This window comes from Thunnus thynnus, chromosome 18, assembly GCF_963924715.1.
Source record: "Thunnus thynnus chromosome 18, fThuThy2.1, whole genome shotgun sequence".
NCBI classification, from domain to species: Eukaryota; Metazoa; Chordata; class Actinopteri; order Scombriformes; family Scombridae; genus Thunnus; species Thunnus thynnus.
Window position 1 is genome coordinate 14,260,974 of NC_089534.1, and position 20,615 is coordinate 14,281,588.

The following is a 20,615-nucleotide window of genomic DNA, read 5'->3' on the forward strand; positions in this document are numbered from 1 at the left end:
TATACGACTACCACAACTCGGCCCTTGCTGTGCGCTACAGTAGTCAAACAATAACAGTCTAGTATGTGCAGTATGCATGTCAGGCATGTGGCTATAGGAGCCACGTCCCTTACATATGTTGTTAAGATCTGCTTATCATGAATGAATACGAGAGCGGTTGTAAATAACTGCCGCAATGACAGATTTATTTCATTTCTGCACATGTGTGTGAGATCTATTACATCTAAATTCTGGCTCGTCTCTGCTGTACGCGACTGTAAATCAATACCACGGTGTCTTTTTCATTCACGTGAGCTTGCGGAGAGCACCGCAAATAAGATGCTTGTATACAACGTGTAAACAAGATGTTAAAGTCCCCCTCCTCCACTCAAAAATGTTTCTTTCTGTTCCTTCAGTTGGATGTTTGAGCTTCGCTGAGAGTTTGACACTAGTAGACTGTTTTCACATTCATCTGCTGAAAGTGGAAAGTTTCTCAGATTAAATCAGATTTTAGGGCATTAACCTTTGAGCAGGATTTGTGACATCACAACTAGTTTAGAGCCAATCATGGTCCAGTATGCAACTTATACAAGTGTGATGTGGAAAACTGAAGACTCCAGTGTACATACACTGAGAATGGACTTTACAGAAGACATTCTTTTGAAATGAAAAATATTTGCATATTAATAGCTTTTTAACAAGGTCATTTAACTTTTTTTTGTGGAAAAACTATATCAGAAACAAATTATTATTCCAAGCACAGTTTTTTTTAGATTTCCTAAAACATGTCTTGAGGGGGACTTTAATTGGCTTTTAAATGAATTATCTAACTTAAAACACTAAACCGCTATTAGCGATGTGTTTTGCATTTCTGGTCTGATTATAATGTTTTGTAATGATATTTTTTCTAATATACTTAGAATGACATTTCATTACATAATTCCTTTAAACAGCTTCTTTCTGAGAGTCAGCTATAATAGCAGGGAGATAATAACTATATCAATATTTCCACTGACAGAAGCTTTAAAAGACCAGAATGCAATGTAGCTAAGACGTGTTATGTTTTGAGTGCAGGCAGAGTGCAACAAGTTCAGGCATGATCTCTGTGGGTCTTGAAAGTCGTTTTGGAAAATGGTTGAAAAGTGAAAGGTAAATTACAGCCCATCACAAAATTAAAGAAATATACCTCGTCATTAACATTGCAGATTAATGATGTACAACTATACGATATACATGTACAGCATTTGTGTGTGTTTCAGGTCTTCGTCTCGGGATGTCTTGAGAGACGAGGCAACAGCTGGTTCGAACGGTGGTTCTTTCAAACAGACTGGCGTCTACACTCGTTCAGATGGAGAGTGGAGTCCTATTCAGAGGTGCTTCGTTTACTCATAATCATATGAAGACTTACACATTATGAGTAGATCTGAGCAGCTGTTTGATTGTTGTTTATCATATGTTCCTCTCTCAGCCCTGGAAACTCGCGTCCCACCTCTCCTAAGAGTGACTCTGAGCTTATGATGAAGCCATCAGACACAGACAATCAGAATCCAGCCATGCACTGGGCCTGGGGAGAGCTGCCACAGGCTGCCACGGTAACTGTTGTGCTATATTGTATATATTTGTGGTAGCTTTGGTATGTTAATGTTACTCCATGTAACATGTGTATCATCATCCTTTTCCCTACTTTTCTAGCCATCCTTCCTCCCAGTGAAATCCAACACTCCACAAGTTTGTCCCGTATCCATCCCCGTATCTGAGAACACACACTTTCGTGTGATTACTCATGAGATGTCCGCAGAACGGTGTGGACCCTGCTCTGAAATGTCAGCAGTCAGACTGCTCATGCCGGAGGAGACAGCAGCTACTGAGGAAACAGTTGTCACAGTCAGGATGGAGTCGGAATCTTCCAGGATGGAGTCCCAGGCGCAGGTTACAACAGCGGGAGGTGCGGCAGCTCGTATGATGTCAGACATGGAGGAGACAATGAACCGTCCGCTAGGCAAGACGGACTCTCCATCCAAGAGAAAGGGTAATATTTTCCACTGCTTCATTTGAAGTCAATCAAGAACACAATAAAACTTATTCTCCCCTTGAGAGTCTTGTTTATCTAACTAGTTATCATTTCATCTGCTGAGGTTCGGAACTGACAGCTGTAGTTCTCCTTTTAGCTCAACGGCATTCAGTTTGTGGTGAAAAATCACCCAAAAATTACATTTGGAAGGTTTTTCTAAATATCATGACAGTTACTAATGATCCCACAACCCCATACGCTGCAGTTAATATTTTAAGAATTGGTTTGTTGGTGCACCACAAACCAAATATCATTCCATTCATTGTATTAGGGTGAGCAGCTGCTTCTCCAAACTGCAAATCGGAAAACCATCTGGATGGTTTGAAGAAGATTAAGCTTTATTGTGTCTTAGAATAAATTATTGTCTGTCATGTACTTTGCATGTCATAAACTTTGTGGTAAAATCCACTGAAGTGCTTAGTTATTAAGAGAGAATCAAAGCCGTAAAAAATATGAGAAACTGTCTAGTCAGGGAAATATTACCAAAAGCTGGTGAAAAGATGTTTTAACTTGGTCAGCCTCCCAGCCCCCCATACTGATTTATCAATAGTCTTTTTCAATTTTGAATCGACAAGAAATGTTGTCCAAATGGTTTCATAATTACTCACAATTAGTCAAAACCAAGCAGTTAAATGCATTTTTCGTGAATAAAGGCAAATACTGAGAAGCTGACAACTGATTTCAGTGGGGTCATTGCTATGTTTGCAGACAAAAGGAGCCGCCATCTTGGTGCTGATGGAATCTACCTAGATGACATCACAGAGCTGGAGCCCGAAGTGGCAGCCTTGTATTTCCCTAAGAGGTATGTGAATGCACACATGCATAGAGAGTCATCATTTCTGTGTAATGAAAGTGTTAACACATTGATATAGCCGAGTTGCTCAATACTATTGAGTTTCAATCTGATAAAAATGGCTTCTCTCCTGTGTAGCGATGGCGGTGCAACAATGAGGAGCATCTCAGACCCGGGCCTCCACAGCACCAGTCTGTCCCCACAGTCGCTCAGCTCTGGAGGAGACAGCGGCGTGGACAGCTACTGCGACCACATGGCTGACCTGCCGTCCATTGCCATCTCTCTGTGCGGTGGCCTCACTGACAACAGGGAGATCACTAAAGGTGAGCTATTCACGCTGACGCACGACAACCGTGTGTGACATCTGTGGTGCCAGCTGTGGCAACGGGAGGGAAACCGCATGCACCTAAAATGTGTTTGCTTGTCTGTTTGCGCTTACAGAGCAGTTCCAGGAGAAGATCATCTTGTACCAACAGTTTGTAGAGAACCCCTCCATCATCGATGACCCCAATTTAGTCGTAAAAATTGGATCCAAGTAAGATATTCACACTTACTAGAGTGAGAAAATGCTTGTGTCTAAATATAGTAAAACTGTTTATAATCCACTCTTTACTGTTTGGATTAAACTGCAGTAAAACCTGCAGTGTAGACAGGATTCTTTGGGCTCATGAGGAGGTTTTTGCAAAACTGACAAAGTGTATTTTGCTGCGTTTACGGAACTGATATAAATATATTTTGTTTTCTCCCTCAGGTACTATAATTGGAGCTCTGCAGCTCCACTTATGCTGGCTATGCAAGCTTTTCAGAAACCACTGCCAAAGGTAGGAAATTGATACACAGCACAGATACTAATGACTCAGACCATAGATTGGTTGTATTACATGAACACAATTCCCCCTGTTGACCAAAGCGGGTACTGCATCCTGTATGTCTCTAACTCAATGCATATCTTACAGTTGTTATGTTACATTCAACAAAATGTACAATCTTTAACCTACAAATCCCACATCATAAATGTTCTGTTGTTCTCACACAGACTTTATGTTTTGTGACAAACATCCACTGAATCTGTTTCACTTGGGCACTCAAATTAAACTTTGTCTTCCCCTCTGTTCTCCCTCCCTCTTATTTTATCACTCCCTCCCTCTACTTCATCCATCTATCCATCCATTAGTATACTTGCCTCAGTTATATTTACTCAGCCTTAGAGTATCTTCTCTGTTGCCTGACTGGGATGCTGGGATACAGCTCTGTATGTCAGCGTTTAAATGACTTTCTCATCTTATTTTACTTTCTTTCTGGCTTTTACCATTTCTATTCCAAATCCAATCAAATTCTTTCACTCACTTCGCGCCCCTTTTTTTCCCTCATCCCAACCGCAGACGCATTGTTGTTTCTGTGTTACTGTTTGTTGTTTTGTATGATTTATTTTGGCTTCATTTTTTAAGTGTTTTTTACGGTGTTGTTTTGTGGTTGTTTGGGGTTGTGTGTGCGCCACTCCAGGCTGCAGTGGAGAACATCATGAAGGAGAAGATGCCCAAGAAAGGAGGGAGGTGGTGGTTCTCATGGAGAGGGAGGAACAGCAGCACCAAATCGGTAATTTCACCTTTTTTTTTTTTTTTACTGTTGATTAAGTTAAAGTTTTTGACATTTTTGCTACTAGAGCTAGGCACTGTGATTATTATTACTTATTTAACATGTTTACATAAATGAGTGATGAAAGCAGATGAACACTGTTTCTTCCCTTGTAGGATTCAGTCTCTGGGGCGTGTGGCTCTGCTGAACAAGCTGGGAAAATGTCAAGCAGGTAATAAACTCCAAAACATTGCTGGCTAAAAAGTATCATAACCAAGGACTGAACATCCTAATTGAATAACTTACATGTATATTTCAGTCTTTAACCAAACCCTGTTAACCTGTTCGATAACAGACATAAAGAAGAGTCATCCTCTAGTGATGAAGACCACGGGGCAGCCAAGCAGAGCTCTTCCTCCGTCCAATCAGAGCCTGGGCTCACAACAGGAGGCGTGTCTTATAAGAAGACGCTCCGACTTACGTCAGAGCAGTTGGTGAGGAGTTTGGATTAAATACACTGCAGAAATTTTCATTTTTAAACTTTCACTTGTGACTCTTCATAATATTATGTTCTTCTCTCCTCTTTCCTCCCTTCATATATTCTGTTTCTTTCTCTCTCTCACACACACACACAGCTGTCTCTCCAGCTGCAGGATGGTCCCAATGATGTTGTGTTCAGTGTGACCACTCAGTACCAGGGAACCTGTCGTTGTCAGGGAACCATCTACCTCTGGAACTGGGACGACAAGATAATTATCTCTGACATAGATGGAACCATCACCAGGTGTGTGAATTATACAGTGTACATGTCCTGTGAATTTATACATACTTTTACAAACTACCTATACTACATACTTTGAGTTAGTTTGGATTTAAATTGAAGATATGGCCCCAAATGGCCGGGTCATCTGTAAGCTGTGCACCTCACTGCCCTGAATAACTTTTTAATGACTAATAGTGTTCGGTATGTTGAAATAATCTTTTCACAACAGTTTCATTTGTTGTGCTCATTCACTGCTGATTATGAAGCTGTTTTCCATTTCCCTCTGAAGTTTAAACACGCTGCTTTCTGCACGCTAAGATTTAATCTTTCAGTTTTTGCCAGAAAAATGAATAGCAGGGAGTGAACAGGTGTTCAGCACTTTTTGATTAAATAATATTCAACCTCTTAATCTAAAACAAGAGCTTCTCTCAACACGATTTTTCATAATATTTTTAATACTAAAGAAGAGTTACTTATGTGTCCAAATCTCACATGTATGTGTTTGTCTTCAGGTCAGACACCTTGGGTCATATCCTGCCCACACTGGGGAAAGACTGGACCCACCAGGGCATTGCACAACTCTACCACAAAGTCAGCCAGTAAGCACTCATCTATGAATAGAACACCAGATGTGAATTATGGTCAATCAAACAAAGCACAAAGGAACAAACAATTCTAGAAAATTCAAACTGGAAGCAATTATTTTCCAACATAACTGATTGCCTGTCTCATATCACTCTCATATGAGTAAAACAGTTTTGTTGTTATCGCCAGTAATAATCATTATTTATGCACATGACTAATGTTTTTTTCTCTCTTTCCATCAGAAATGGTTACAAGTTCCTGTACTGTTCAGCTCGAGCTATTGGCATGGCGGACATGACCAGAGGTTACCTCCACTGGGTCAATGAGAGAGGCACCATGCTTCCTATGGGCCCTGTGCTTCTGAGCCCCAGCAGCCTCTTTTCAGCTCTGCACAGGTATGAAAATGGGCTTAAACAGGACACATCAGACACTGACTTGAGCATTGTTGTACTGTACTGATTGTGGTTTGCTGATATATTCTCTGTGGTGTGTGTGTGTGTGTCTTTGACAGGGAGGTGATTGAGAAGAAGCCAGAGAAGTTCAAGGTGGAGTGTCTCACTGATATCAAGAACCTCTTCTACCCCAACACACAGCCTTTCTACGCAGCGTTTGGCAACAGACCAACGGTACACACACATCTTCATGTTATATACAATATAATTCATGGTATTTTTTGTATGCATTTATCAAACAGACACTGGGTTATTTAAATGTAATTACTGATGCTCAGTATAGAATTAAGAAGTTTAAGTTAGATGTAAATTATCTCTATTTATTGTGATTCTCTTTTATATTTGTAGGATGTATATTCTTATAAAGAAGTAGGAGTCCCACTGAACAGGATTTTTACAGTAAACCCCAAAGGCGAGCTGGTGCAGGAGCATGCCAAGACCAACATCTCATCGTAAGTCCTGCATCCAGTTTGCTTGGTCTATATTAGGGGGGAAATATTTTAACCACTTTAGAGAAAATGTTCAGTTTGCTCATTAAACGTGTCGCATCCTCCTCTCCTCTCCCTAGTTACGTACGTCTGGGTGAGGTGGTGGACCACGTGTTTCCCCTGAAGATGCGAGCCTCCTCCTCAGACTTCCCCTGCTCAGACACCTACAGCCACTTCACCTACTGGAGGGAGCAGCTCCCCCGGGTGGACCATCAGGGAACTACACCTCCGCAGACTCCCAGCCCTGGCAGCTGACTACCTGTGGCCTGCTGAGCGGCTCGCAGCAGGCAGAGCACTGACTGACTGATGGTGTGCTTGAGATGTCATTTAGACAATAATGGTTACATACGTGTGTGTGATATGACGTTGTAGATTTTTTTGTAGAAGACCGAGCACTTTTAGTGCACAGCTGAGAGCTACATCAGTAGGCTAATCTGCTGTGAATAGTCTTATAACGCACAAGATGGATGTAAGCGCACTTTTATTAAAAGAGGGCCGCTGTGGCCTTCTGACTAGATGTATGTATATGAGAAATAATAGTAATTTATTCAGGCAGCTTAGCACATATTATTTCGGAGTGAGCGTTGACCTTCTAGACTATTTATGCACACGGTTGCATACTGTATCTAACAGACATACCTATGGCATCTGTTCAGAAGTGCATCAGACAGAAAACAACCATATTGCAAGTCACTTAAACTTGTGCCAAATGCTCAATGCAGAATTTATTTTCTTACTCTGAACTTTTCCAGTCAAGACTGTTACACTTTACAGATTGTTCAATCAGCATGGAAATGCAAATATGTACGCGCAAGTAGTTCATTCTACTTCATAGCAACATATGTGTGTGTGTGTGTGAATCATGGGTCCGTTTGAAAGAGTCAGTATTAGTTATAGTACACTCAAATGTACTACAGAGCACACGTGCGTATGAATGAACGTCATGTAGTTTGATATTAAAATGTGTCAAGAGCTTTTATGGGCGAGTCCCGATGAAAGGTATAAAGAGTTTCAAATGAATATTTATTGTTGAGAGAAAGTGATGCGAACAAGTAAACAGAATGCACAACATTTTTCAGTCATATCCATCAGTTTTCTCTAAAAAAGTGTGAGCTGAGTTGCTGAATCATTTTTATTTTTCTATCTAAATCATGCAGTGTGTGTGTGTGTTGTGATTAGAATTGTATGTAATTTCTGTGGTGGCCTTCATGAAATGCCTTTTAATTTATTCCTCAAATTACAGGTCCTACAGTTCAACACATTGATCATCACGTCTACATGACTGAGATTATGCTCATGTTGTATTTATTTCACCTGATTAGAAACTGACTGGTGAACAAATGTAGCTTACCCTTGTGTTTTAACATGAACCCATTTGTTCTTTTACAGTAGCTTTTACTGCCTTTCCCTGTGTAATATCACTCCAAATGAATAACTGACCTTTTTCTAAGTTACAGACATACATAAGTTACAGTATTTCTCATAATACCACAGATAATATGAGGTTAATAATATGGGGAAATGTTTTGTTTTTCAGTACAAGCTGCTATAATGGTGATCTGTGGGTTTATTGTGAATATGCTCCCCTCAATAGTTTCATCAAAGTAGGTGTGAGTAAGCCTATAGTTTATGAGAGATGATGTGTATATATGCTTTAAATATGGTATTATTCTTTCCATGAAAGAGCTCAAATAGCCTCAAAGCTTTCTGTATTTTTTGCCTTAACTGTGAACATTATGATCAATAATTAGCTCAGTCACTCCCTCCACTCTCTGTTGTTGACCAGTTCACTGTTAAATTGGTGTAATCAAACTCAATAAAAAATGCCTTGGTACAGCAGTGAGTGTGTTAATCTTTATTTACCACAACATTACAGATCTTTTCACCACAATGACAGCTTCTTCACTTGCATAATTCATATTCAGCTTTATTTTAACCACAATAAGGCCTTCAGACAGATGGGCAATGACAACTTATTCTAAAACATGCGAGCTGAAACTCTGACTTTTAGCATTAAAGGTCAATAGCCACTTCTTGGGTAACGGAGGAGTTTAGTTGAGCCTTTGGGCAGAGTGGATAGAAGGATGGAGGCTCACAGTATGTAGGATTACATCTGTCCAGCTTCCAGGTGGCGAGTTTCTGCTCAATTTATGAGGAATTAATCAAATCAATTGCAATTCATTTAAAGAACCCCTGCAGATGTGTTTTAAGACATATAAATACTCTGCTATGAGTAATAATTTATGTCTAATATGGTTTTTAGTTCAGTTACGTTGTTAAAATCCTTCTTCTCCCTCACTGAAAATTCCATAATCTGTGAATATGCAAATATTTTTCATTTCAAAAGTCTAACTGCTGGACACAATATGTCTCCAACTTCAGTATGTGCACTATAGGCTTCAAGTTTCCACATCCCATTAGTGCAAAGTCCATATTGCAACACTATTGGCTAAAGAACTAGCTGTGATGTCACAAATCACGCTTTTATTTCTGCACCTTGAACTCAAATTGAAGGTGAGAAAGGAGAAACTTTCCTCCTCCAGTAGATGAATGTGAAAAAAGTGACACATACATCATTCTGCACCCAACTGACGGAACAAGAAGAAAAACACATTTATGACCGGAGGGGGACTTTAATTACTCTCAACTACACTTCAATTAATTTGACTAATAATTAAATTACACTTTAATTAATACATTTTTAATTACTTAAACTATTTGAACGTCTTACATCCTAGAAAAATGATTAGTTTCTGTCAGAGAAGAGAATCATTGCTTTAACCCAGTGTGAGACATTTACTTGTTCAGATATCTGTCGGAAACAGCAGTTCTCCACAACTCCGCTGTTCTCAGTTCCTGGTATTTCATAAACTCGTGCTGAATAGTGTTATTGAAGAACAATTCAGTTCTGCATATTACAATATGCGGGAGGAGTCTCCAAAATCCAGCGCCACCATTGGCCTGAGTTCCGTGGAGCTGCACTACGCAGGGAGTATCGCAGCAGGCTCTCATGTACCGAAAACGAAAGCTGAGAAAGGGACAGACACCTGAGAGTTTTGTGTATGTTCCGGTAAATAATGACGAACACGGTAAGACACCAGCAAACACCTTTTGATATTAGTGTTTTTTTCCAACCGACACACTTCTTGCATCCTTTCAGTCCGGTTTTCTTTGTGATTCTTGTGCACAGTGTGAGCTCATACGTTATTGAAAAGTTAACAGTGACTATAAATGATTAAGTACATGACATCGAGAGTCGAGAGTGACTGAACAGGTTACATTTGTTGCGTTTTCTGTGGTTGTCAGGTTGCGGTTATTATTTAGCCGTAAAAAGTCCACATTGTCCATGAGGCCTTTAAGCTGCTGAAACTTTGACCTACTTAACATATTCATTGATGTTGCTTCATACCAGCCAGCATTAGCTGCTACAGCACAGACTGCAGATAGAGGAGTCAGTGTTGTTTCTCTTCATTATTGGATGAAAAGCATCACAGCCCGAAACTGTTTGACAGTGTAGTTTTTCCACATTATATTTTTTTTGTTTTGTAGCTCTACTAAAAGAATTTTTCATCATTAAATTAAAGTTTTTCTTCTTTTTACTGTAAAATCTTTATGAAGATTTAGAGAATAAAATACAAGTTATACAACTGTATTTGAAATGTGGTCTTCTTAGGACAAATATTAATTAAATAACCTGAATGTTTTTTGTTAATAAACTAGTTTATGTTCTGTATTGCTGGATTGCTACAGCAGCTGGTAATTCCCCCAAATAAGTTCTCCTTTCTCTTTATTTCCTCTCACATAGTCACACCTAGGACATCAGCCATGTTTCTGATCTATCTACCAATTTTTCTATTCTATCTTGCCATGCTTTTGTTCTTTTTTAATGTATTTAAAGAGTCAAACATAACATTAAGCCTTCAACATAAACATGACTGTGTCCTCCAGTATAGGGAGTCAGGCAGAGCAGGCCTGGAAGATGACAAGGAGTTTGTGGATATATTGGAGGAGAGGAGGCACAGCAGTGATCTTGGCCATGCCTTCAGGACTTTCAGCCCCCACCCGTACAAAGGAGCAACCCCCTGCTCCTCGGGCGACCTCAACAAAGCCGTGCTGGACTCCCAGTATTTAAACTACATGACCAAGCAGGTGGGATTGTGTGATTTGAAAAGATGCTCATTAACAGGGAAGTTTCACTCTGTAGCTTCAGTTTTCTTGGTGCATCCCTCCTCAGATCGCCATGGAGACGGGGTCATCGGTGGAGGCGGTGAAAGAAGAGGCTCGTGTGATTATGGAGGAGATGTCTCAAAACCTGCAGCTGGGTTTTATCAGGCTGATGGGCTACACGCTCAGCAAGGTGTTCAAGAGAGTCTTCAGCAGCATCTTTGTCAACATGGAAGGACTCAACGCGGTCAGAACTGACTACTAATCAATACTTTCTGTACTGTCAGCTACAGTACTAGCTAAAATTTACTACTCCTAACTAGTTGTGGACCTGTTTTTTCATACACTCTAGATCGTAAAGGCTCAGATCACCTAAATCACAAAAAACTTTCTCAAGAAAAATTGCTTCTTAGAAAGAATACTTTTCCCAAACTGCTGCTGATACAGTAATTTCTCATTTTTTTCCTGAAACTTCTTTCATGTCTCTGTCCATTGCAGCTCCAACAAGCCATCCAAGACAGTCCTGTGATCCTGATGCCCAATCACAGGAGCTATGTGGATTTCTTGGTTATCTCCTATATCCTGTTCACCTATGACATCCCAGTACCGGTCATCGCTGCAGGAATTCGCAAGTATCTATTTAGGTTCAAAGAGCAGAAAACTACTACAAGATCTCAATTGTTGTTTCAGCTACAGGCTCTCACTTCTGTTTGTCTCTCTCCTCCTTCATTGTAAAGCTCTTGCAGGGATGAAGATGGTCGGGGAGATACTGCGCCGCTCTGGAGCTTTCTTTATCCGACGTGCCATTGGCTCTGACAAACTGTACTGGGCAGTGTTGTCAGAATATGTCAAAACCATTGTCAGGGTGAGACACAATGAGCTGGTAGTATACAGTATATGACTGTCTGTAAAGGGCACTTCCAACAGTTTACTGTGTTTTCTGTAGAGAGGGTTTGCTCCTGTGGAGTTTTACGTCGAAGGCTTCCGGAGTCGCACGCTGAAGTCTCTGACGCCCAAGTTAGGTGAGTGTCTGCACGTTGACACTTTGCTAGTGTGCATCCCAGAGTGGGAAATTGTCTCTTTGTCAGATATCTGTTCATTTTGGGGCATTGTGGTTCAAACATGGCTACAGTACTTTCAGTTTGTTTCATTTAAGCCTCTGTGTGTGTTTCTGTGTCTGCAGGTATGATGCACATGGTGCTGGAGCCCTACTTTAAAGGTGAGGTGTATGACATTTCATTAGTGCCCATTAGTATCAGCTATGACCGAGTGCTGGAGGAATCCCTGCTCGCCCAGGAGTTATTGGGAGTCCCTAAACCCAAAGAAAGCACCATGGTATGTCCCAGTCACATCACTGACGTCATAATCAACTCATTCTAACATGAAGCATGCTGCAGTGTGTCAGCGACAAACCCAACAGTATAAGATAGAGTGATGTCAGAAAAAATATATGCAGTTCAAGATGGTTAAACAGCTTTCAGCATCCACTGAAATCTATCCATCCATCACAACCTCATTAGTACTGGTCAGATGGGGTCATACATTAATAAAGTTGATCATTTCCTGCTCATGATTCACTTGTAACCTTGCTCTTTCTCTGCAGGGTTTGCTGAAGGCTAGCAGAGTTCTGCAGGAAAATTATGGCAGCTTGCATGTGAACTTTGGCCGTCCTTTGTCGGTCAGACAGCTGTGTCAGGGGAAAATAGACCGCTGCCAGTACAACCTCATACCCAGGTAGATAATTTCATTATATATTTCCAAACTGTAGAGGTTACTCCTGCATATAGAGTAGGGATTTCTGGAGCATGGTATGGAGAAGGAAAGAACTCTTCACACTTCACTTCACACTTTTAGGGTGTTTGGATTAGATTGTTTCATAATAATTGGACAAAATCTCACGAGAATCAAACAAAAAATTTAACTGAAAATGAATAAGAATAATTTGACACCAAAACATGACCTCAAAGTCAAAACTTGCCAGATTTAATTACAATATTCTCCACTTTTCTTTCACTAATGAGGATTTCTCTTTTGCTCTCACATTTTTCAGTTTCACTGCTTAATTTTTCAGTTTTGTACCCCTGACCCGTCCCTCCAAAAGTAATTGAGCAATAGGGATACAGCTATAAAATACCTACACAAGAAATTTGTGTCAGAATTGAAAAATTCAGCAGCAAAGCTGTAAAAAGTGACCACGGAAGAGAAATGCCGATCAGTGACAAAAGTGGGGAATATTGTAATCAGATGTAGCACTCTTGTGCAGTTTTATTGCATGTTTTGCCTTAGAGGTAATTTTTTGGTTTCAAATTATTTTTATTCACTTTCAATGATTTTTTTGTTTGATTCTGGGAATATTTCATTCAGTTATTATGTAACAAATCTAATCTCATAGTAGTATAAAGAACAACTTTATTATGAGCTTTCATCAGGGTCCACATACCACGTACTACAAAAAACATTTTCATAAATGGGATACTCACTCATCATTTTCATTTTGCATACAGTAGATATTATATACCTACTTCTTTTCCTGTCTTGAAGGTTTTTGAATTTTAGAGACTATGCTCTTTAAATAGTATAAATCCTGTATACAGTGTATGAATATTTGGAAAAGTGTAAAGCTAAGATTTAAACACACTGCCTTCAATTTGATTCGCAGTAATGTGACAGATTATTAGAAGTATTAGTAGTAGTCACAAAAAGCTATTGCTTCCAACTCATTTTCATGAAATGTTGATTTCTTACACGAAACAGGAAGAAATCTCTGTGTCACATCCACCTTTCCTGTGTTTTCACTCCTCCCCTCCTCCTTTACTGTATATCCGTTCACAGGGATCTTCCTCAGATGCCCACTCCAGAGGCCCAGTCCTGTGTGAACTGGCTGGTTCATCTGATGGTGCGAATCCAAGAGGAGGGCTCTCTCACCAGCCCCTGGTCCCTCATGGCCTGCCTGTTGCTCCAGACGCCTATCGCAGTCCTAACAGAAACTGGTCTGCTGTGGCAACAGCACACAGAGAAAACCCTCTGGCTCAAGAAGCTGGCGCTAACCTTCGGGGCTCGCCTGAACTGGCCTGGTGGGTTTTTATACCTTTACTACATGTATTATCTTTTTTTACTTCAATTAAATTTAGTACAAAGGTAACTGCATCAAGCTTGAGCACATGATTTGGATATTCTGTACTAAAGCTTACTTTCACATCCCTTTTTTGACCAGTAGGTGGCATTTGCATGTTGCGTTACAAGTGAAACAGATAAAGTTAATGCAGGAAAGTAACTGAGTGGCTGAATCTGACACCGTCTCACTTCAGGACACTAAATACAAACCGGTTTGTAGTAGATCAGACAGATTAGATGAATGTGAGTTGGCACAAGCATTCACATTCACTTAGGAGATCTTCAGTGGATTAATGCACTTTAAGCAACTTATCCTAAGAAGACCCCACTGAACTGTCTCACTTTTCAGCTCTCGTGTATGTATGCACATACAGACACACAAACACACACAAATTCATACTGTAGAAGCCACTCTGAGGCTGATGTGGCCCTCTTAGACTCAAAAATACTATTACACTACTCGGATTTTGTCTGACGCTCATGTATTCCTCACGCTGCAGGACAAGTACCCGACTCAGACGTGATGTCATCCACCGTGGCTCTTCACCGCTCCGCCATTCTGCACAAAGCGGGGCGTGTCTACCTGGTTCAGGAGGAAGAGCCTGCAAGGCAGCATCCAATCAGCCCAGAGGAGGGCGTAGTCAGGACGGCGGCGGCGGTGCTGATGCTGGTCTCCTACAGGAATCAGACACTGCACGTGTTTGTTCGCCCTGCCCTGCTCGCGATTGCCATACACGTCACAAAGAGCATACAGAGAGGTGAGTGTTACATGCAATACATTTCTGAACCGATACATAATGCTATAAACTGAAGCGTGTTTCCATCCTGTTTGCAGATGAGCTCTTTAGCTTCTTCTGCTTCCTACAGGACGTCTTCTCCAATGAGTTCATCTTCATCCCTGGCAAGTCATCTCAGGTAAAGGTCTCTTCATCTCACCATCTCAGAACAAAGGTTGTGATTCTTGCCCCGTTAAACTGTGAGATCAGCAAACCGCCTACTTGAGAATGTAAAGTTGGTTAATCTGAATTGTGGTTAAGCTGTGACATCTTGTTGTTGATACTGTGTCAATGTCTGTTTCTCCATCTATCAGGACTTTGAGGAGGCATGTTTCCTCCTGAAGAAATGTGGAGCGCTCCACTTCAGTCAACAGGAAGTGACAGTGTCGGAAGCAGAGGCAGGCCTGGAGGTGTTGTCCTTCCTGCGGGCACTTCTACAACCCTTCATAGACTCTTATCAGGTCTTTTGATCATAATAGCACATTACTGTATGCACTTAGATGAGTTTGTGGTTTTTTTGGTGGGAAGAGGGCGCAGTGAAGAACATTTTATATCAGCAGGTTCAGTCAGCATCACTGAGCTCTGATTTCTCTTTATAAACTTTTTGGTTTGATTTGGTGCTTCATTTGAATAATATTCCTGTCATTGATCACATTCAGCACCTGGAATTTGGGTAATTAAAATCAAATCCACAAAACAAAAACAATTAGTTTTATCAATTTAGTTTCTAAGCAGATGCTAATTTATACAGCAGTTTCCTTGAAAGAACTGCTCTGTTTAATTAAAACTTTCAGAAAAAAAAAAAATTAAGGCCAGAACACAATGAAAATCTTTTCTAAAGTCCTGACTACGGTTCTGGTTACAGTAACACTTGATCACACTAGATTTTTCCCTCCCTGTGCTCCTTTAAAGCTGGTGATTGTAATGTTAGTGTCAATACAGTATTAATACAGTATATTGTAAATACACTCACCGAGCACTTTATTAGGAACACCTGTACATCTAATGTCAGTAATAAATAATAATAATAAAAAGATGATCATTCTACTTTCTGTTTATTATTGAGGTCGTAGTTGGTGGCGGTATATTGGAGTGCATTATATTGAAAATCTTTTCTAGTATTTTGTCTACCCCATTAACATACATGAGGGGGGCAAAATATTAGGAACTTTTCAATATGATGCACTCCAGCACACCACCACTCACTACAACCTCAAGAATAAACATAAAGTAGAATTATCAACAAAAACTGAAAATGTATCAGCTTCGTGAAAGTAGAGTTTATGGTAGAGCTGCTGTATTGGATTGCATTAGATTGCACAGGTGTTCCTAATAAAGCGCTCAGTGAGTGGACTCATCTGTATGGTGGAGGTTTCAATGTAATTAGAGGCGTTCCTCTGCTACTGAAAAATGCTGTTACACCTGTTCTGGCTGACAATGCCATGAGACATGGCATGATGCTGAGAATCATATAAATCTCATTTGCATATATCAAGTTTTGAAATGATTTAAACACAAAGCCGGCTTCAACACACCTTCCCACAAATCTGCCATTATTGCTTTAGTTCAAACATTCATCCTTGACACAATAGAGTGACAGCGTGTGGAAAACAGTAGTAAAAATATAAGGTTTATGTTCTTCGGCTTGATCAGATGTGTTTTTATGTCCAGGTGATGTTCAGGTACCTCTATGAAGAAGTTCATGTGATCTCTGAGAAAGACTTCCTACCTGCTGTGCGGAGCCTGGCTACAAAGCTCATCCTTTCAGGTAAAACAGGAAAGTGTAAGAAATGACCTCTTGACCTCATCTCCCCCTGTTGAGCTCTTACCAGCGAATCAGAGCTGCATTATCATCTCTACATGTTACAGGTGAGCTTCACACCTACGAAGCCCTCTCATCTGATACGCAAAAGAACGTTTTGTCAGCTCTGCGGAGACTGGAGGCTGTGACAAAGTTGAGGACGTGAGTAATGAGATCAGCCCCTGCAAATCTGTTTGGTTTTAAGCTCATTTTCTTTGGTGGTTGAGAAGCTGTCTGTATTTCCGATGCCAAAATTATACATGCAAGTATCTCTTTATAGGTCCGAGCAGAATGAATACAGTGTTGACAAAGCAGCTGTCAGAAGGATCGGAGACATACTCTGTAAGTCTGTTTACCTCAAATCTGACTTATTTTTTGATAAAGATATGGTAGATGCAGATGAAAACTTTGCCTTTCTTCCATTAAAAACTCTTTCTTTGACTTAAATACCCTTCCCTCTCTCACTGTAGCTGGGAAAATCCCTCCCCAGATGCTCCAGACTACACCTGACGCAAGACTTTAGTCTCTGCTGGAACCGATCCATCTTCAGTATCAGCCTGCAGTCCGGTTTAGCCCTACTTCACCCTTCCTCCTCTCCGTCCTCTTCCTCCTGTACCTCTATGCAGTCTTCAGTAGAATCGCTGCACTGTCACTCTGCACTCTGAGCCCTCAGACAAAATACTTCATCCTGGATGCCAACCTGGCTGTTTTCCACTCTTTGAACACCCACTACCTCCCACTCCCGGTGTTCTTGCTTTCATCTCTTACAGATCTGACAGACAGGGACAAGATAAAGTTAAAAGATGGTGAACTGATACTGATATTGCTGTATTGTTGATCTAGTTTGATGGTTGTAATCAGTTGATGAAGGAAGACAGTACTTAGATCAAAACAGCACACAAGTGATGCCTGTGTGTTGAGAAAGTGAATTATAACTATTTTAATCATTAATACTGTGTTAATGTATTTTGAACATTATGTCCTAGATTTGTTGTCGATTGACAAGACTGGAATGGCTAATTTAGTAAAAGATTTCTGGTATAGAAAGTGCAATTAAATGGTAAACACTGAATTATGACACTTGATTGTATGGACATTAATATATAAATGTTTACAATATAGATATATGTAAAGATCTGAATCATGTAACAATGTGAAATACCATAACCCATTAGAGATGTGAGGTTTCAGTTGTTTGAGACATTTATTTTAACTTCTTTACATCTCAATAAATGTAAAACAAATGTAACAAAATGCACCATAGATTCTTAATCTTTTTTTCTCACTTAAATATAATCTTTTCTCTTATTCTGTTTCATACTTTCAACAACAGTGAGTGAAAACAGAAGGTCAAAGTTCAACCTCCTTTCATCTGGCATTCATCACTCAACACTTTGCCTGCAGCTGTAACCCTCAGCAGTTAAAAGAAGGCCTCTTATGTGCCAATTACCCAGCATACTGTTTTACATGGACAGAGATTATCTATACACAGGTGGCACGTCAACCTTGATGCGTAAAGCGCTGACAGGGTCTTGACAAAACACCGAGATGTATTCCAATACTTTTGAATTTAGCTTTTTCTCGCTCTCTTTGGCTCTGACTCGCTCTTTGTCCCATCTCTCCTTCTCGCCGTTCATTTGGGAGAACAGGTTGATCTGGATGGTGCGTAGCGTGGCTGCCAGGACGTAAAAGCCTCCTTGCAGCATGTGGCAGAAGGCGGCGCCCACGCTGAGCGCTGCGCCCATCAGGTTGGGCACCGTCTCGCACACCACACACATGCCCTCCAGGAAGTGCAGCGTGCCTTTCCTGGCCAGGGGCTGGCCTTGGTGGTGGTAGCCGTGGGGAGATGGGGTTTGCTGGGCATTGTTGATCAGGTACCTCGCGCAGTCGGCGAAGTGAGTGGCGGCTCGGCGCAGCGGGAGCAGGGCCAGGTACAGGTGACAAGCAGCTTTGGTCAGAGCATGGAAGAGCAGCCGCAGCTCAAGCACGGCGTTGCCTGGAGATAAGAGGGTAACGTGGTCAGCTAAAGTCTAATTTAACACTGTGGCTAATGTCAGCAACCATTACAAACAGCGTCTGCCACTGGATTAAAGTGTTCATCAGCCATGTGGGCGGCTGCGATCAACTGGGCACGCAATGCGCGTCTTTACGCGCGCCCCTCAGCACGGGACCCATCATTTGATAAAATGACCAATATCACACATCCTTTCGTCTGCAATAGAGGCTAAAAACTTGGATTACCTCCTGTTGCAGTTTCACATGGTGTCTTGAAACAATAATACACAGGGGCCACTAGAGTAATTAGTCCCCAAACAACCCAATAAGCTTTTGAAAACATTGGAATTGTCTCATCACAGTAACATGTTTAAATAAAACCCACAGATTAAATTAGGCCTTCTTAGTTAATTAGTGAAATGTACTCTGCACTAAATATCTCCTGAAAGTTTTAGTGGGTGACATGGTCTGCTGCACCTGCGGCAGCGTTTATTCTCAATTTGTGCGTAAAATTCATTCAAAGGCCATAATTTCCTGACCTAAGTGTGTCATGCATCCGACATCTCCCAAATCAGTTCTCGGCAACGCTGAAAGGAAAAACAATTCATGTTTTAGTTACCCTCAAGATACCATTACTGTACAGTGATGTACAATTTGAGATTATACAAATCCTTTAAAGCGCACATGATTCGAGGAATAGGTTTTATTTTTAGACTGTCAATTTGTGAAAGCTGTTTCCACCCTAAAAATAGTAAACTTGTGCCACACGGTTTCTTGAACGCTTCCAAATCTCTGCTAACCATTTTCTCTTACCGTCTATAAAGCAGAAAATCCAGAGCAGGGCAATACTTGCTGCCAACGAAGTCCACCAATCCATGTAGCCTCCCCCCTGTCCTGGACCCGAAAGGAAGAAAACAGAGAAAATCCCAAATTATGATCTGGCCAAGCCCTGCCCTGCCTTTACGCAGTTAATACCTAAACATTAAGTAGTCGCATTCTCCGCAGGTGTCGGGAGTGTTGCAGCCTCTGCGGAACACCTTGAAAGTGCACCTCAGGTGTCAATAGGCGCATTAAGAGCAACAGGCTACGAGTCTTTAACCTACTGCACCTCATAGTGTCTCACCGCTAGATACAACTCCTCAGACATGCACCTTTGTTGTTTCCACTGTGCAAAAAAGACACATTTGCACCATTTTAAGCGAAAAAAACCCCATCAAACATACCGTATTTCTCACCTATATCATGTTGCAATTTTTCAATCTGTCTTCCGCTTTGCTTCTGGTCTGTTGGAGACATGATTTACTAGATGCCATTCAAGACTCCCTTAAAGAAAGCTATTATTTCTATGCTCTAAGGAGAGGATACCTCACTTCCAACTTCTCAGCCTGTACAAATATAACCTAGTATGGGTTTATAGCCTACTACCTGGGATGTATATCCTCAGTCTGCGCCCAAGTTTGTGTAGACACACGTGAGTGCCAGACAAGGTGTCACCTTGCCAAAAATAGATAGACTAGTGGACCTTTTTGGCTTATGGCTCCATAAATAAAGCAACGTCTACCTGGAACCCCTCCTCACACATTGCATTGTCTACCAACTAAATGGAAGAGGACATAACTTTTAGAGGCTTTAGGAGATAAAATACAGTATTTCACAATAAATAAAGCAAAAAATTTTGCTGGAAAATTTGAAAAAAAACCCAAACATTTTGTGTGTCAGAAGTGGGTTTTTTTCTCTTGTCCTGTCCTGCCCAATCATCTCGCGACCCCTTAGATTAATCCAGCGACCCTTTGTGGGGATGCCGACCCCCCAGGTTGGGAAACACTGGACTAGTTACTATTGAGAATAAACATAATAGGGGGAGGTAATTGGAAAATTCAGGATCTCTATGCTATATCTCTGTGCACTTTATAACACTTATTGTAGGCCTATTTTGTACTTTACCGTGCATGTCCGAGAAAATTAGTCCATCTTTTGCAGTTTAAGTGTCACATGACAACTTTTTATAAAGACTGTATGTTACTGCTGCAGCCCCTGCCTCGCGGTAAAGCGTCGCGTG

General features: G+C 40.9%; 3 protein-coding genes across 9 annotated transcripts in view; 2 read left to right on the plus strand and 1 right to left on the minus strand.

Annotated features, from left to right (window-relative positions):
* Positions 1-8,545, plus strand: part of LOC137169751 (phosphatidate phosphatase LPIN1-like) — a 20,491-nt gene extending 11,946 nt beyond the window's left edge. For 3 of the 5 annotated variants that reach the window (XM_067573074.1, XM_067573076.1, XM_067573079.1), the window contains 17 exons: positions 1,054-1,128; positions 1,239-1,352; positions 1,448-1,571; positions 1,672-2,008; positions 2,759-2,852; positions 2,982-3,166; positions 3,285-3,378; positions 3,595-3,664; positions 4,347-4,439; positions 4,595-4,650; positions 4,774-4,912; positions 5,054-5,202; positions 5,694-5,780; positions 6,009-6,161; positions 6,278-6,392; positions 6,567-6,670; positions 6,787-8,545. In XM_067573074.1, the coding sequence (XP_067429175.1) occupies positions 1,054-1,128; positions 1,239-1,352; positions 1,448-1,571; positions 1,672-2,008; positions 2,759-2,852; positions 2,982-3,166; positions 3,285-3,378; positions 3,595-3,664; positions 4,347-4,439; positions 4,595-4,650; positions 4,774-4,912; positions 5,054-5,202; positions 5,694-5,780; positions 6,009-6,161; positions 6,278-6,392; positions 6,567-6,670; positions 6,787-6,961 (2,164 nt within the window). In that variant the 3' untranslated portion in view covers positions 6,962-8,545. The remainder of the gene's footprint in view (positions 1-1,053; positions 1,129-1,238; positions 1,353-1,447; positions 1,572-1,671; positions 2,009-2,758; positions 2,853-2,981; positions 3,167-3,284; positions 3,379-3,594; positions 3,665-4,346; positions 4,440-4,594; positions 4,651-4,773; positions 4,913-5,053; positions 5,203-5,693; positions 5,781-6,008; positions 6,162-6,277; positions 6,393-6,566; positions 6,671-6,786) is intronic. The other 2 variants (XM_067573077.1, XM_067573078.1) reach the window with 1 other exon arrangement.
* A 1,092-nt stretch (positions 8,546-9,637) lies between these two features.
* On the plus strand, positions 9,638-17,817 carry gnpat2 (glyceronephosphate O-acyltransferase 2). Of its 2 annotated transcripts, none has more exons than XM_067571621.1 (16): positions 9,638-9,795; positions 10,655-10,855; positions 10,941-11,117; positions 11,369-11,498; positions 11,608-11,735; positions 11,817-11,892; positions 12,054-12,205; positions 12,474-12,604; positions 13,703-13,944; positions 14,485-14,742; positions 14,820-14,899; positions 15,075-15,221; positions 16,432-16,528; positions 16,630-16,723; positions 16,842-16,903; positions 17,032-17,817. In XM_067571621.1, the coding sequence occupies exons 1-16, from the start codon at positions 9,784-9,786 to the stop codon at positions 17,082-17,084; spliced, it is 2,040 nt and encodes a 679-aa protein (XP_067427722.1). In that variant the 5' UTR covers positions 9,638-9,783; the 3' UTR covers positions 17,085-17,817. The 2 variants fall into 2 exon arrangements, with proteins under 2 accessions (XP_067427722.1, XP_067427723.1); XM_067571622.1 differs by having other exon boundaries at positions 9,661-9,795; positions 10,660-10,855.
* Positions 17,818-17,909: 92 nt separating this feature from the next.
* Positions 17,910-20,590, minus strand: LOC137168826 (uncharacterized). Of its 2 annotated transcripts, none has more exons than XM_067571625.1 (3): positions 20,501-20,590; positions 19,370-19,450; positions 17,910-18,557 (listed from the first exon to the last, which is right to left on the minus strand). In XM_067571625.1, exons 1-3 carry the CDS (start codon positions 20,505-20,507, stop codon positions 18,040-18,042), a joined length of 606 nt encoding a protein of 201 aa, XP_067427726.1. In that variant the 5' UTR covers positions 20,508-20,590; the 3' UTR covers positions 17,910-18,039. The 2 variants fall into 2 exon arrangements, with proteins under 2 accessions (XP_067427726.1, XP_067427725.1); XM_067571624.1 differs by lacking the exon at positions 20,501-20,590 and adding an exon at positions 19,792-20,311.
* Between the last annotated feature and the right edge of the window lie 25 nt (positions 20,591-20,615).